This window comes from Oncorhynchus gorbuscha, unplaced genomic scaffold (genome assembly GCF_021184085.1).
Source record: "Oncorhynchus gorbuscha isolate QuinsamMale2020 ecotype Even-year unplaced genomic scaffold, OgorEven_v1.0 Un_scaffold_9149, whole genome shotgun sequence".
Lineage (NCBI taxonomy): Eukaryota > Metazoa > Chordata > Actinopteri > Salmoniformes > Salmonidae > Oncorhynchus > Oncorhynchus gorbuscha.
The window spans coordinates 1-13,215 of NW_025752183.1; the positions used below are offsets into that span (position 1 = coordinate 1).

At 44.6% G+C, this 13,215-nt stretch overlaps 1 protein-coding gene across 1 annotated transcript; it reads left to right on the forward strand.

Annotated features, from left to right (window-relative positions):
- Positions 1-419: 419 nt before the first annotated feature.
- Positions 420-8,976, forward strand: LOC124030073 (serine/threonine-protein kinase 3-like; the record flags this gene model as incomplete). Its single annotated transcript, XM_046341575.1, has 3 exons — positions 420-573; positions 1,796-1,991; positions 8,792-8,976. Coding segments are annotated over exons 1-3 (444 nt in total), but the record flags the coding sequence as incomplete, so codon positions are not given.
- Positions 8,977-13,215: the final 4,239 nt, after the last annotated feature.

The following is a 13,215-nucleotide window of genomic DNA, read 5'->3' on the forward strand; positions in this document are numbered from 1 at the left end:
CCGCAGGTGAGACACAGACGGACGGACGACTACCGCGGGTGAGACACAGACGGACGGGACGACTACCGCGGGTGAGACACAGACGGACGAACGACTACCACAGGTGAGACACAGACGGACGGACGACTACCACAGGTGAGACACACACAGACAGACGACTACCACAGGTGAGACACACACAGACAGACGACTACCACAGGTGAGACACACACAGACAGACGACTACCACAGGTGAGACACACACAGACGGACGACTACCACAGGTGAGTCAGACAGACAGACTCCTGTATACTGGTAGAACATCATAGTGTGGTCTTCTGTAGCTCATCAGAGCATAGCACCTTGACAGTTATCTGTCTATGCTGTCCCTTCCTCTACCAACATATTAAACCACTGGCAGGCATGTGGAGCTTCATCAACTTACTGCCTTCCTCTCTCTCTCTCCTGTAGCATCCGTTCATCACGGCCGCCAAGCCAGTCACCATCCTGAGAGACCTGATCACTGAGTCCATGGAGATGAAGGCTAAGAGACAACAGGAGCAGCAGAGAGAGCTGGAGGAGGAGGACGACTCTGTACGTATAGTTTAGTCTAGGATCTATGTACACAGTACACAGCCATTAAAGCAGCTGGGTTCAGACATGTTCACCAAGCTGCCTCAATGGCTGGGCTTCTAGGGGCGTTATAGATGATCGTCAACTACAAGTAGGGGATTGGTTGATGCTGAATGTTATATTAAAATATTCCCCCCATTTCATCTAAGTCAATATGACACCAATAAAAGCGTATCTTAATAGTTAGCTAACACCAGTCTGCTGAACAGGCAAAGAAACGTCATGGAACCTTGACACAAATTACTTTTGCCATTAGCTAGCTAGCTAGAGCTAGACAACAACAGCTGACCTCAACAATTCATAAAAGAGCTATATATAATTTAATATAATTTGTCTACCCTATGCTCCAAAAGCTCCAAAAGTAAGTCAATAGCCATGTTAGACTGAAATATATAACGGTCATTATGTAAAGGTCATTATGTAAAGGTCATTATGTAAAGGTCATTATGTAAAGGTCATTGTGTAGGTCATTGTGTAAGGTCATTGTGTAAAGGTCAATGTGTAAAGGTAATTTCGTCAAACTTGTGAGGCTCTCGTCTCCATGCTCATTCAACATACAGTGCATTCCGAAAGTATTCAGACCCCCCAGAAATACCTTTATGTAAATAAGGTAGTTTCAAAGTTACAAAAATGTCAACCTGTTTTTGCTTTGTCCTCATTGGGTATTGTGTGTAGATTGATTTGAAATAATTTCATCCATTTTAGAATAACGTCAGCTAGCTCATGTCCAAATGCCAGTCCTACATTCTTCCACAAAGAAGGTTTGAATCCTAAGCAACCTGTGTTGAAGTACAATATACTAACATAACTACTGTAGTAGGTTAAAGCTGTGTGTTGGAAAACCTTGGTAGAGCATGGGTGGATTACACATTAGTGCTTTTGTTGCTTAAGACCAATGCTTATTTTATACTTAAAAGGTTGTTTTTGTGTTAATAGATACCTAGTATGAAAGCAGAATAATGGGCCAGCACACATTTGATATATTTGCAGTTGATACTTTGAATGTAATTTTTATTTCCTGGGTAACATGTCCTTCTACACAGCTCAGGTTTGGGCCTGCACATTCTGCAGTTAGTGGGTATTTGTATGAATGAATCCCAGCACCTCACTGTCCACCTGCTGATGTAAAAGGACTTTACAAGTTAGTTTGATTGACCTGACTGTCCTCTCTCTCTGTGTCCAGGAAGAGGAGGTGGAAGTGGACTCCCACACCATGGTGAAGTCTGGGTCAGAGGGGGCTGGCACCATGAGAGCTACCAGCACCATGAGTGACGGAGCTCAGACCATGATCGAGCACGGCAGTACCATGTTAGAGGCAGACCTGGGAACCATGGTCATCAACAGTGATGAGGAGGACAACGATGAAGGCTCAATGAGGAGTGAGTAGAGCTTGTCAGGATAGTACCGTAGGCTGTAACATAGTATATTTTGTGATCATTTTGTTATATTTATTATAGTGAGCTGTCAGCGTAGTACCCATTAGGATGTAGCTGACATTATCTAGTTTTTGTGATACATTTTTATTTGATTTGAGACTAGATGCACATGGAGAAAGACTTAAACCCCCAACCTCAGGACCTCTGTCCTGTAACTGTCTCTGTCTTTAGTATAGTAGTGTTGCTACTGGAAACAAATATATCAATGCAAAATACAACAATTCCTGAGTTACAGCTCATGTAAGGAAGTCAGTCAATTCAAATAACTTCATAGACCATAATCTATGGATTTCACAAGACTGGGCGCAGCCATAGGCCTTCCCACTGGAGAGCCAGGTCCAGCCATAGGCCTACCCACTGGGGAGCCAGGTCCAGCCATAGGCCTACCCACTGGGGAGCCAGGTCCAGCCATAGGCCTACCCACTAGGGAGCCAGGTCCAGCCATAGGCCCACCCACTGGGGAACCAGGTCCAGCCATAGGCCTACCCACTGGGGAGCCAGGTCCAGCCATAGGCATTCCCACTGGGGAGCCAGGTCCAGCCATAGGCCTACCCACTGGGGAGCCAGGTCCAGCCATAGGCATTCCCACTGGAGAGCCAGGTCCAGCCATAGGCCCACCCACTGGGGAGCCAGGTCCAGCCATAGGCCTTCCCACTGGGGAGCCAGGTCCAGCCATAGGCCTACCCACTGGGGAGCCAGGTCCAGCCATAGGCCTTCCCACTGGGGAGCCAGGTCCAGCCATAGGCCCACCCACTGGGAGCCAGGTCCAGCCATAGGCCTACCCACTGGGGAGCCAGGTCCAGCCATAGGTCTACCCACTGGGGAACCAGGTCCAGCCATAGGCCTACCCACTGGGGTACCAGGTCCAGACATAGGCCTACCCACTGGGGAGCCAGGTCCAGCCATAGGCCTTCCCACTGGGGAGCCAAGTCCAGCCATAGGCCTTCCCACTGGGGAGCCAGGTCCAGCCATAGGCCCACCCACTGGGGAGCCAGGTCCAGCCATAGGCCTACCCACTGGGGAGCCAGGTCCAGCCATAGGCCTACCCACTGGGGAGCCAGGTCCAGCCATAGGCCCACCCACTGGGGAGCCAGGTCCAGCCATAGGCCTACCCACTGGGGAGCCAGGTCCAGTCAATCGGAATGAGTTTTTCCCCCACAAAAGGGCTTTATTACAGACAGTAATATTCAGTTTCATCAGCTATCCGGGATTTTATTTATTTTATTTTACCAGGCAAATTCTTAAGAACAAATTCTTATTTTCAATAACGGCTTAGGAACAGTGGGTTAACTGCCTGTTCAAGGGCAGAGCGACAGATTTGTACCTTGTCAGCTCGGGGATTTGAACTTGCAACAGTCCGGTTACTAGTCCAACGCTCTAACCACTAGGCTACCCTGCCGCCCCGGTGGCTGATCTCAGATTATTCAGCAGGTGAAGAAGTCGGATGTAGAGGTCCTGGGCTGGCGTGGTTACATGTGGTCTGCGGTTGAGGAGGTCCTGGGCTGGCGTGGTTACATGTAGTCTGCGGTTGAGGAGGTCCTGGGCTGGCGTGGTTACATGTGGTCTGCGGTTGAGGAGGTCCTGGGCTGGCGTGGTTACATGTGGTCTGTGGTTGTGATGCCGGTTGGACGTACTGCCAAATTCTCTATCACGATGTTGTGGTAGAGAAATGAACATTCAATTATCTGGCAACAGCTCTGGTGGACATTCTTGTAGGCAGCATGCCAATTGCACATTCCCTCAAAAATATAGATATCTTTGGCATTGTGTTGTGACAAAACTGCACCTTTTTAGTGGCCTTTTATTGTCCCCAGCGCAAGGTGCACCTGTGTAATAATCATGCTATTTAATCATCTTCTTGATATGCCACACCTGTCAGGTGGATTGATTATCTTGGGGGGGAAAGGCTCACTAACAGGGATATACAGTGCCTTGCGAAAGTATTCGGCCCCCTTGAACTTTGCGACCTTTTGCCACATTTCAGGCTTACATTTACATTACATTTACATTTAAGTCATTTAGCAGACGCTCTTATCCAGAGCGACTTACAAATTGGTGCATTCACCTTATGACATCCAGTGGGACAGTCACTTAACAATAGTGCATCTAAAACTTAGGGGGGGGTGGGGTGAGAGGGATTACTTAACCTATCCTAGGTATTCCTTAAAGAGGTGGGGTTTCAGGTGTCTCCGGAAGGTGGTGATTGACTCCGCTGTCCTGGCGTCGTGAGGGAGTTTGTTCCACCATTGGGGGCCAGGGCAGCGAACAGTTTTGACTGGGCTGAGCGGGAGCTGTACTTCCTCAGTGGTAGGGAGGCGAGCAGGCCAGAGGTGGATGAACGCAGTGCCCTTGTTTGGGTGTAGGGCCTGATCAGAGCCTGGAGGTACTGAGGTGCCGTTCCCCTCACAGCTCCGTAGGCAAGCACCATGGTCTTGTAGCGGATGCGAGCTTCAACTGGAAGCCAGTGGAGAGAACGGAGGAGCGGGGTGACGTGAGAGAACTTGGGAAGGTTGAACACCAGACGGGCTGCGGCGTTCTGGATGAGTTGAAGGGGTTTAATGGCACAGGCAGGGAGCCCAGCCAACAGCGAGTTGCAGTAATCCAGACGGGAGATGACAAGTGCCTGGATTAGGACCTGCGCCGCTTCCTGTGTGAGGCAGGGTCGTACTCTGCGGATGTTGTAGAGCATGAACCTACAGGAACGGGCCACCGCCTTGATGTTAGTTGAGAACGACAGGGTGTTGTCCAGGATCACGCCAAGGTTCTTGGCACTCTGGGAGGAGGACACAATGGAGTTGTCGACCGTGATGGCGAGATCATGGAACGGGCAGTCCTTCCCCGGGAGGAAGAGCAGCTCCGTCTTGCCGAGGTTCAGCTTGAGGTGGTGATCCGTCATCCACACTGATATGTCTGCCAGACATGCAGAGATGCGATTCGCCACCTGGTCATCAGAAGGGGAAAGGAGAAGATTAATTGTGTGTCGTCTGCATAGCAATGATAAGAGAGACCATGTGAGGTTATGACAGAGCCAAGTGACTTGGTGTATAGCGAGAATAGGAGAGGGCCAAGAACAGAGCCCTGGGGGACACCAGTGGTGAGAGCGCGTGGTGAGGAGACAGATTCTCGCCACGCCACCTGGTAGGAGCGACCTGTCAGGTAGGACGCAATCCAAGCGTGGGCCGCGCCGGAGATGCCCAACTCGGAGAGGGTGGAGAGGAGGATCTGATGGTTCACAGTATCGAAGGCAGCCGATAGATCTAGAAGGATGAGAGCAGAGGAGAGAGAGTTAGCTTTAGCAGTGCGGAGCGCCTCCGTGATACAGAGGAGAGCAGTCTCAGTTGAATGACTAGTCTTGAAACCTGACTGATTTGGATCAAGAAGGTCATTCAGAGAGAGATAGCGGGAGAGCTGGCCAAGGACGGCACGTTCAAGAGTTTTGGAGAGAAAAGAAAGAAGGGATACTGGTCTGTAATTGTTGACATCGGAGGGATCGAGTGTAGGTTTTTTCAGAAGGGGTGCAACTCTCGCTCTCTTGAAGACGGAAGGGACGTAGCCAACGGTCAGGGATGAGTTGATGAGCGAGGTGAGGTAAGGGAGAAGGTCTCCGGAAATGGTCTGGAGAAGAGAGGAGGGGATAGGGTCAAGCGGGCAGGTTGTTGGGCGGCCGGCCGTCACAAGACGCGAGATTTCATCTGGAGAGAGAGGGAGAAAGAGGTCAGAGCACAGGGTAGGGCAGTGTGAGCAGAACCAGCGGTGTCGTTTGACTTAGCAAACGAGGATCGGATGTCGTCGACCTTCTTTTCAAAATGGTTGACGAAGTCATCTGCAGAGAGGGAGGAGGGGGGAGGGGCGGAGGATTCAGGAGGGAGGAGAAGGTGGCAAAGAGCTTCCTAGGGTTAGAGGCAGATGCTTGGAATTTAGCGTGGTAGAAAGTGGCTTTAGCAGCAGAGACAGAGGAGGAAAATGTAGAGAGGAGGGAGTGAAAGGATGCCAGGTCCGCAGGGAGGCGAGTTTTCCTCCATTTCCGCTCGGCTGCCCGGAGCCCTGTTCTGTGAGCTCGCAATGAGTCATCGAGCCACGGAGCGGGGAGGGAGGACCGAGCCGGCCTGGAGGATAGGGGACATAGAGAGTCAAGGGATGCAGAGAGAGGAGGAGAGGAGGGTTGAGGAGGCAGAATCAGGAGATAGGTGGGAGAAGGTTTGAGCGGAGGGAAGAGATGATAGGATGGAAGAGGAGAGAGTAGCGGGGGAGAGAGAGCGAAGGTTGGGACGGCGCGATACCATCCGAGTAGGGGCAGTGTGGGAGGTGTTGGATGAGAGCGAGAGGGAAAAGGATACAAGGCAGTGGTCGGAGACTTGGAGGGAGTTGCAGTGAGGTTAGTGGAAGAACAGCATCTAGTAAAGATGAGGTCGAGCGTATTGCCTGCCTTGTGAGTAGGGGGAAGGTGAGAGGGTGAGGTCAAAAGAGGAGAGGAGTGGAAAGAAGGAGGCAGAGAGGAAAGAGTCAAAGGTAGACGTGGGGAGGTTAAAGTCGCCCAGAACTGTGAGAGGTGAGCCGTCCTCAGGAAAGGAGCTTATCAAGGCATCAAGCTCATTGATGAACTCTCCGAGGGAACCTGGAGGGCGATAAATGATAAGGATGTTAAGCTTGAAAGGGCTAGTAACTGTGACAGCATGGAATTCAAAGGAGGCGATAGACAGATGGGTAAGGGGAGAAAGAGAGAATGACCACTTGGGAGAGATGAGGATCCCGGTGCCACCACCCCGCTGACCAGACGCTCTCGGGGTGTGCGAGAACACGTGGGCGGACGAAGAGAGAGCAGTAGGAGTAGCAGTGTTGTCTGTGGTGATCCATGTTTCCGTCAGTGCCAAGAAGTCGAGGGACTGGAGGGAGGCATAGGCTGAGATGAACTCTGCCTTGTTGACCGCAGATTGGCAGTTCCAGAGGCTACGGAGACCTGGAACTCCACGTGGGTCGTGCGCGCTGGGACCACCAGAGTAGGGTGGCCGCGGCCACGCGGTGAGGAGCGTTTGTATGGTCTGTGCAGAGAGGAGAGAACAGGGATAAACAGACACATAGTTGACAGGCTACAGAAGAGGCTACGCTAATGCAAAGGAGATTGGAATGACAAGTGGACTACACGTCTCGAATGTTCAGAAAGTTAAGCTACGTAGCAAGAATCTTATTGACTAAAATGATTAAAATGATACAGTACTGCTGAAGTAGGCCAGCTGGCAGTGGGTGCGTTGTTGACACTACACTAATCAAGTCATTCCGTTGAGTGTAATAGTTTCTGCAGTGTTGCTATTCGGGGGCTAGCAGGCTAGCTAGCAGTGTTGTTTACGTTACGTTGCGTTAAAAGAACGACAATAGATGGCTAGCGAACCTAGAAAATCGCTCTAGACTACACAATTATCTTTGATACAAAGACGGCTATGTAGCTAGCTAAGTAGCTAGCTACGATCAAACAAATCAAACCGTTGTACTGTAATGAAATGAAGTGAAAATGTGATACAACCTGTGAATGCGACCGGGTAGTTGAGTTCTATACAGAAGACGTTGGCTAGCGTTGGCTAGCTGTTGGCTAGCTAGCAGAGTCACCTACGTTAAGGACGACAAATAGCTGGCTAGCTAACCTCGGTAAATTAAGATAATCACTCTAAGACTACACACTCTAAACCTAAACAACACAATTATCTTGGATACGATGATACGAAGACAGCAAAGACAGCTATGTAGGTAGCTAACACTAAACTAATCATGTCGTTCAGTTGAGTGTAAAAGTTTCTCAGTGCAGCTAATCAGTGGACGTTAGCTAGCTGGCTAGTGAAGACTACGTTAGGACGGCGAAATACGATAATTACGCAATTATCTTTGATACAAAGACGGCTATGTAGCTAGCTGAGAAGAAATTGCTAAGATAAGACAAATCAAACCGAGATATAATGAAAAAGTTATACTACCCGTTGGAGCGACGTGCAGATGCGACCACTCGCTCAAAACATAAAGATATAAAACTGTATTTTTGTGAAGAATCAACAACAAGTGGGACACAATCATGAAGTGGAACGACATTTATTGGATATTTCAAACTTTTTTAACAAATCAAAAACTGAAAAATTGGGCGTGCAAAATTATTCAGCCCCCTTAAGTTAATACTTTGTAGCGCCACCTTTTGCTGCGATTACAGCTGTAAGTCGCTTGGGAAATGAGCTTTTTGTGCATGTGGAACATTTCTGGGCTCTTTTATTTCAGTTCTTGAAACACTTTACAGGCGTTTTTATATTTTTGGTCAGTATATTTTAAAACTTTGTCTATTCCTCCTAGATATAAATCTTCACAGTTAGAAAATTATTATATTCAAGGGATACATCAGGATTTTGGCAATGAGGCTCTTAATCTACTTCCCCAGAGTCAATGACCTCGTGGAAACCATTTTTATGTTTCTGCGTACAGTTTGAAGGAAGTTGCTAACTAGCGTTAGCGCAATCACTTAGAAGTCTCTATGGGAACAGCTAGCATGCTCGCAGATACCCATAATGCTAGCTGATACCCATAGTCATAGCGGCTCACGAAACTACCTCCAACTTCCTTCATACTGGAAACGGAGACAAAATGATCCGGAAGTATCCCTTTAACATGTGTTCATTACTCCAACATGCCTAGCTCTACCTCCCTCCACACCGTGTGGTTTTGTTATTCATTGGGGAGAGTAGAGTAAATGTTTCCTTCTCTCTGCACAGGACACCCCACCTCCCAGCAGGCCCTGAGACCCTCCTTCATGGACTACTTTGACAAGCAGGACTCTAAGGTCCAACAGGAGAGCTATAACCATAACCGGCAGCAGGAACCAGGCTATCACATCAGCCAGGCTAAGAACGTCTTCCCTGACAACTGGAAAGTTCCGCAGGACGGAGACTTTGACTTTGTGAGTTACACCTAATCACCTAGAACAATCACATAGAACAACATATAGAACCATCCATAGAACAACATATAGAACCATCCATGGAACAACATATAGAACCATCCATGGAACAACATTTAGAACCATCCATAGAACTACATATAGAACAACATATAGAACCATCCATAGAACAACAAAAAATAACCATCCATGGAACTACATATAGAACCATCCATAGAACAACATATAGAACCATCCATAGAACTACATATAGAACCATCCATAGAACAACATATAGAACCATCCATAGAACAACATTTAGAACCATCCATAGAACTACATATAGAACCATCCATAGAACTACATATAGAACAACATATAGAACCATCCATGGAACTACATATAGAACCATCCATGGAACTACATATAGAACCATCCATAGAACTACATATAGAACCATCCATAGAACTACATATAGAGAACTACATATAGAACCATCCATAGAACTACATATAGAACCATCCATAGAACTACATATAGAACCATCCATAGATCAACATATAGAACCGTCCATGGAACTACATATAGAACTACATATAGAACCATCCATGGAACAACATTTAGAACCATCCATAGAACTACATATAGAACAACATATAGAACCATCCATAGAACAACAAAAAATAACCATCCATGGAACGACATATAGAACCATCCATAGAACAACATATAGAACCATCCATAGAACTACATATAGAACCATCCATAGAACTACATATAGAACCATCCATAGAACTACATATAGAACAACATATAGAACCATCCATAGAACTACATATAGAACCATCCATAGAACTACATATAGAACCATCCATAGAACTACATATAGAACCATCCATAGAACTACATATAGAACCATCCATAGAACTACATATAGAACCATCCATAGAACTACATATAGAACAACATATAGAACCATCCATAGAACAACAAAAAATAACCATCCATGGAACGACATATAGAACCGTCCATGGAACGACATATAGAACCGTCCATGGAACTACATATAGAACCATCCATGGAACTACATATAGAACCATCCATGGAACTACATATAGAACCATCCATAGATCAACATATAGAACCATCCATAGAACTACATATAGAACCATCCATAGAACTACATATAGAACCATCCATAGATCAACATATAGAACCGTCCATGGAACTACATATAGAACCATCCATAGAACTACATATAGAACCATCCATGGAACTACATATAAAACTACATATAGAACCATCCATAGAACTACATATAGAACCATCCATAGAACTACATATAGAACCATCCATGGAACTACATATAGAACCATCCATGGAACTACATATAGGACCATCCATGGAACTACATATAGAACCATCCATAGAACTACATATAGAACCATCCATAGAACTACATATAGAACCATCCATGGAACTACATATAGAACCATCCATGGAACTACATATAGAACCATCCATGGAACAACATTTCAAACCATCCATGGAACTACATATAGAGCCATCCATGGAACTACATATAGAACCATCCATGGAACTACATATAGAACCATCCATGGAACTACATATAGAACCATCCATAGAACTACATATAGAACCATCCATAGAACTACATATAGAACCATCCATGGAACGACATATAGAACCATCCATGGAACGACATATAGAACCATCCATGGAACTACATATAGAACCATCCATGGAACTACATATAGAACCATCCATAGAACTACATATAGAACCATCCATAGAACTACATATAGAACCATCCATGGAACTACATATAGAACCATCCATGGAACTACATATAGAACCATCCATGGAACTACATATAGAACCATCCATGGAACTACATATAGAACCATCCATAGAACAACATATAGAACCATCCATAGAACTACATATAGAGAACTACATATAGAACCATCCATAGAACTACATATAGAACCATCCATAGAACTACATATAGAACCATCCATAGATCAACATATAGAACCATCCATGGAACTACATAAGAACTACATATAGAACCATCCATGGAACTACATATAGAACCATCCATAGAACTACATATAGAACCATCCATAGAACTACATATAGAGAACTACATATAGAACCATCCATAGAACTACATATAGAACCATCCATAGAACTACATATAGAACCATCCATAGATCAACATATAGAACCGTCCATGGAACTACATATAGAACTACATATAGAACCATCCATGGAACAACATTTAGAACCATCCATAGAACTACATATAGAACAACATATAGAACCATCCATAGAACAACAAAAAATAACCATCCATGGAACGACATATAGAACCATCCATAGAACTACATATAGAACCATCCATAGAACTACATATAGAACCATCCATAGAACTACATATAGAACAACATATAGAACCATCCATAGAACTACATATAGAACCATCCATAGAACTACATATAGAACCATCCATAGAACTACATATAGAACCATCCATAGAACTACATATAGAACCATCCATAGAACTACATATAGAACCATCCATAGAACTACATATAGAACAACATATAGAACCATCCATAGAACAACAAAAAATAACCATCCATGGAACGACATATAGAACCGTCCATGGAATGACATATAGAACCGTCCATGGAACGACATATAGAACCGTCCATGGAACTACATATAGAACCATCCATGGAACTACATATAGAACCATCCATGGAACTACATATAGAACCATCCATAGATCAACATATAGAACCATCCATAGAACTACATATAGAACCATCCATAGAACTACATATAGAACCATCCATAGATCAACATATAGAACCGTCCATGGAACTACATATAGAACCATCCATAGAACTACATATAGAACCATCCATGGAACTACATATAAAACTACATATAGAACCATCCATAGAACTACATATAGAACCATCCATAGAACTACATATAGAACCATCCATGGAACTACATATAGAACCATCCATGGAACTACATATAGGACCATCCATGGAACTACATATAGAACCATCCATAGAACTACATATAGAACCATCCATAGAACTACATATAGAACCATCCATGGAACTACATATAGAACCATCCATGGAACTACATATAGAACCATCCATGGAACAACATTTCAAACCATCCATGGAACTACATATAGAGCCATCCATGGAACTACATATAGAACCATCCATGGAACTACATATAGAACCATCCATGGAACTACATATAGAACCATCCATAGAACTACATATAGAACCATCCATAGAACTACATATAGAACCATCCATGGAACGACATATAGAACCATCCATGGAACGACATATAGAACCATCCATGGAACTACATATAGAACCATCCATGGAACTACATATAGAACCATCCATAGAACTACATATAGAACCATCCATAGAACTACATATAGAACCATCCATGGAACTACATATAGAACCATCCATGGAACTACATATAGAACCATCCATGGAACTACATATAGAACCATCCATGGAACTACATATAGAACCATCCATAGAACAACATATAGAACCATCCATAGAACTACATATAGAGAACTACATATAGAACCATCCATAGAACTACATATAGAACCATCCATAGAACTACATATAGAACCATCCATAGATCAACATATAGAACCATCCATGGAACTACATATAGAACTACATATAGAACCATCCATGGAACTACATATAGAACCATCCATAGAACTACATATAGAACCATCCATAGAACTACATATAGAGAACTACATATAGAACCATCCATAGAACTACATATAGAACCATCCATAGAACTACATATAGAACCATCCATAGATCAACATATAGAACCGTCCATGGAACTACATATAGAACTACATATAGAACCATCCATGGAACAACATTTAGAACCATCCATAGAACTACATATAGAACAACATATAGAACCATCCATAGAACAACAAAAAATAACCATCCATGGAACGACATATAGAACCATCCATAGAACTACATATAGAACCATCCATAGAACTACATATAGAACCATCCATAGAACTACATATAGAACAACATATAGAACCATCCATAGAACTACATATAGAACCATCCATAGAACTACATATAGAACCATCCATAGAACTACATATAGAACCATCCATAGAACTACATATAG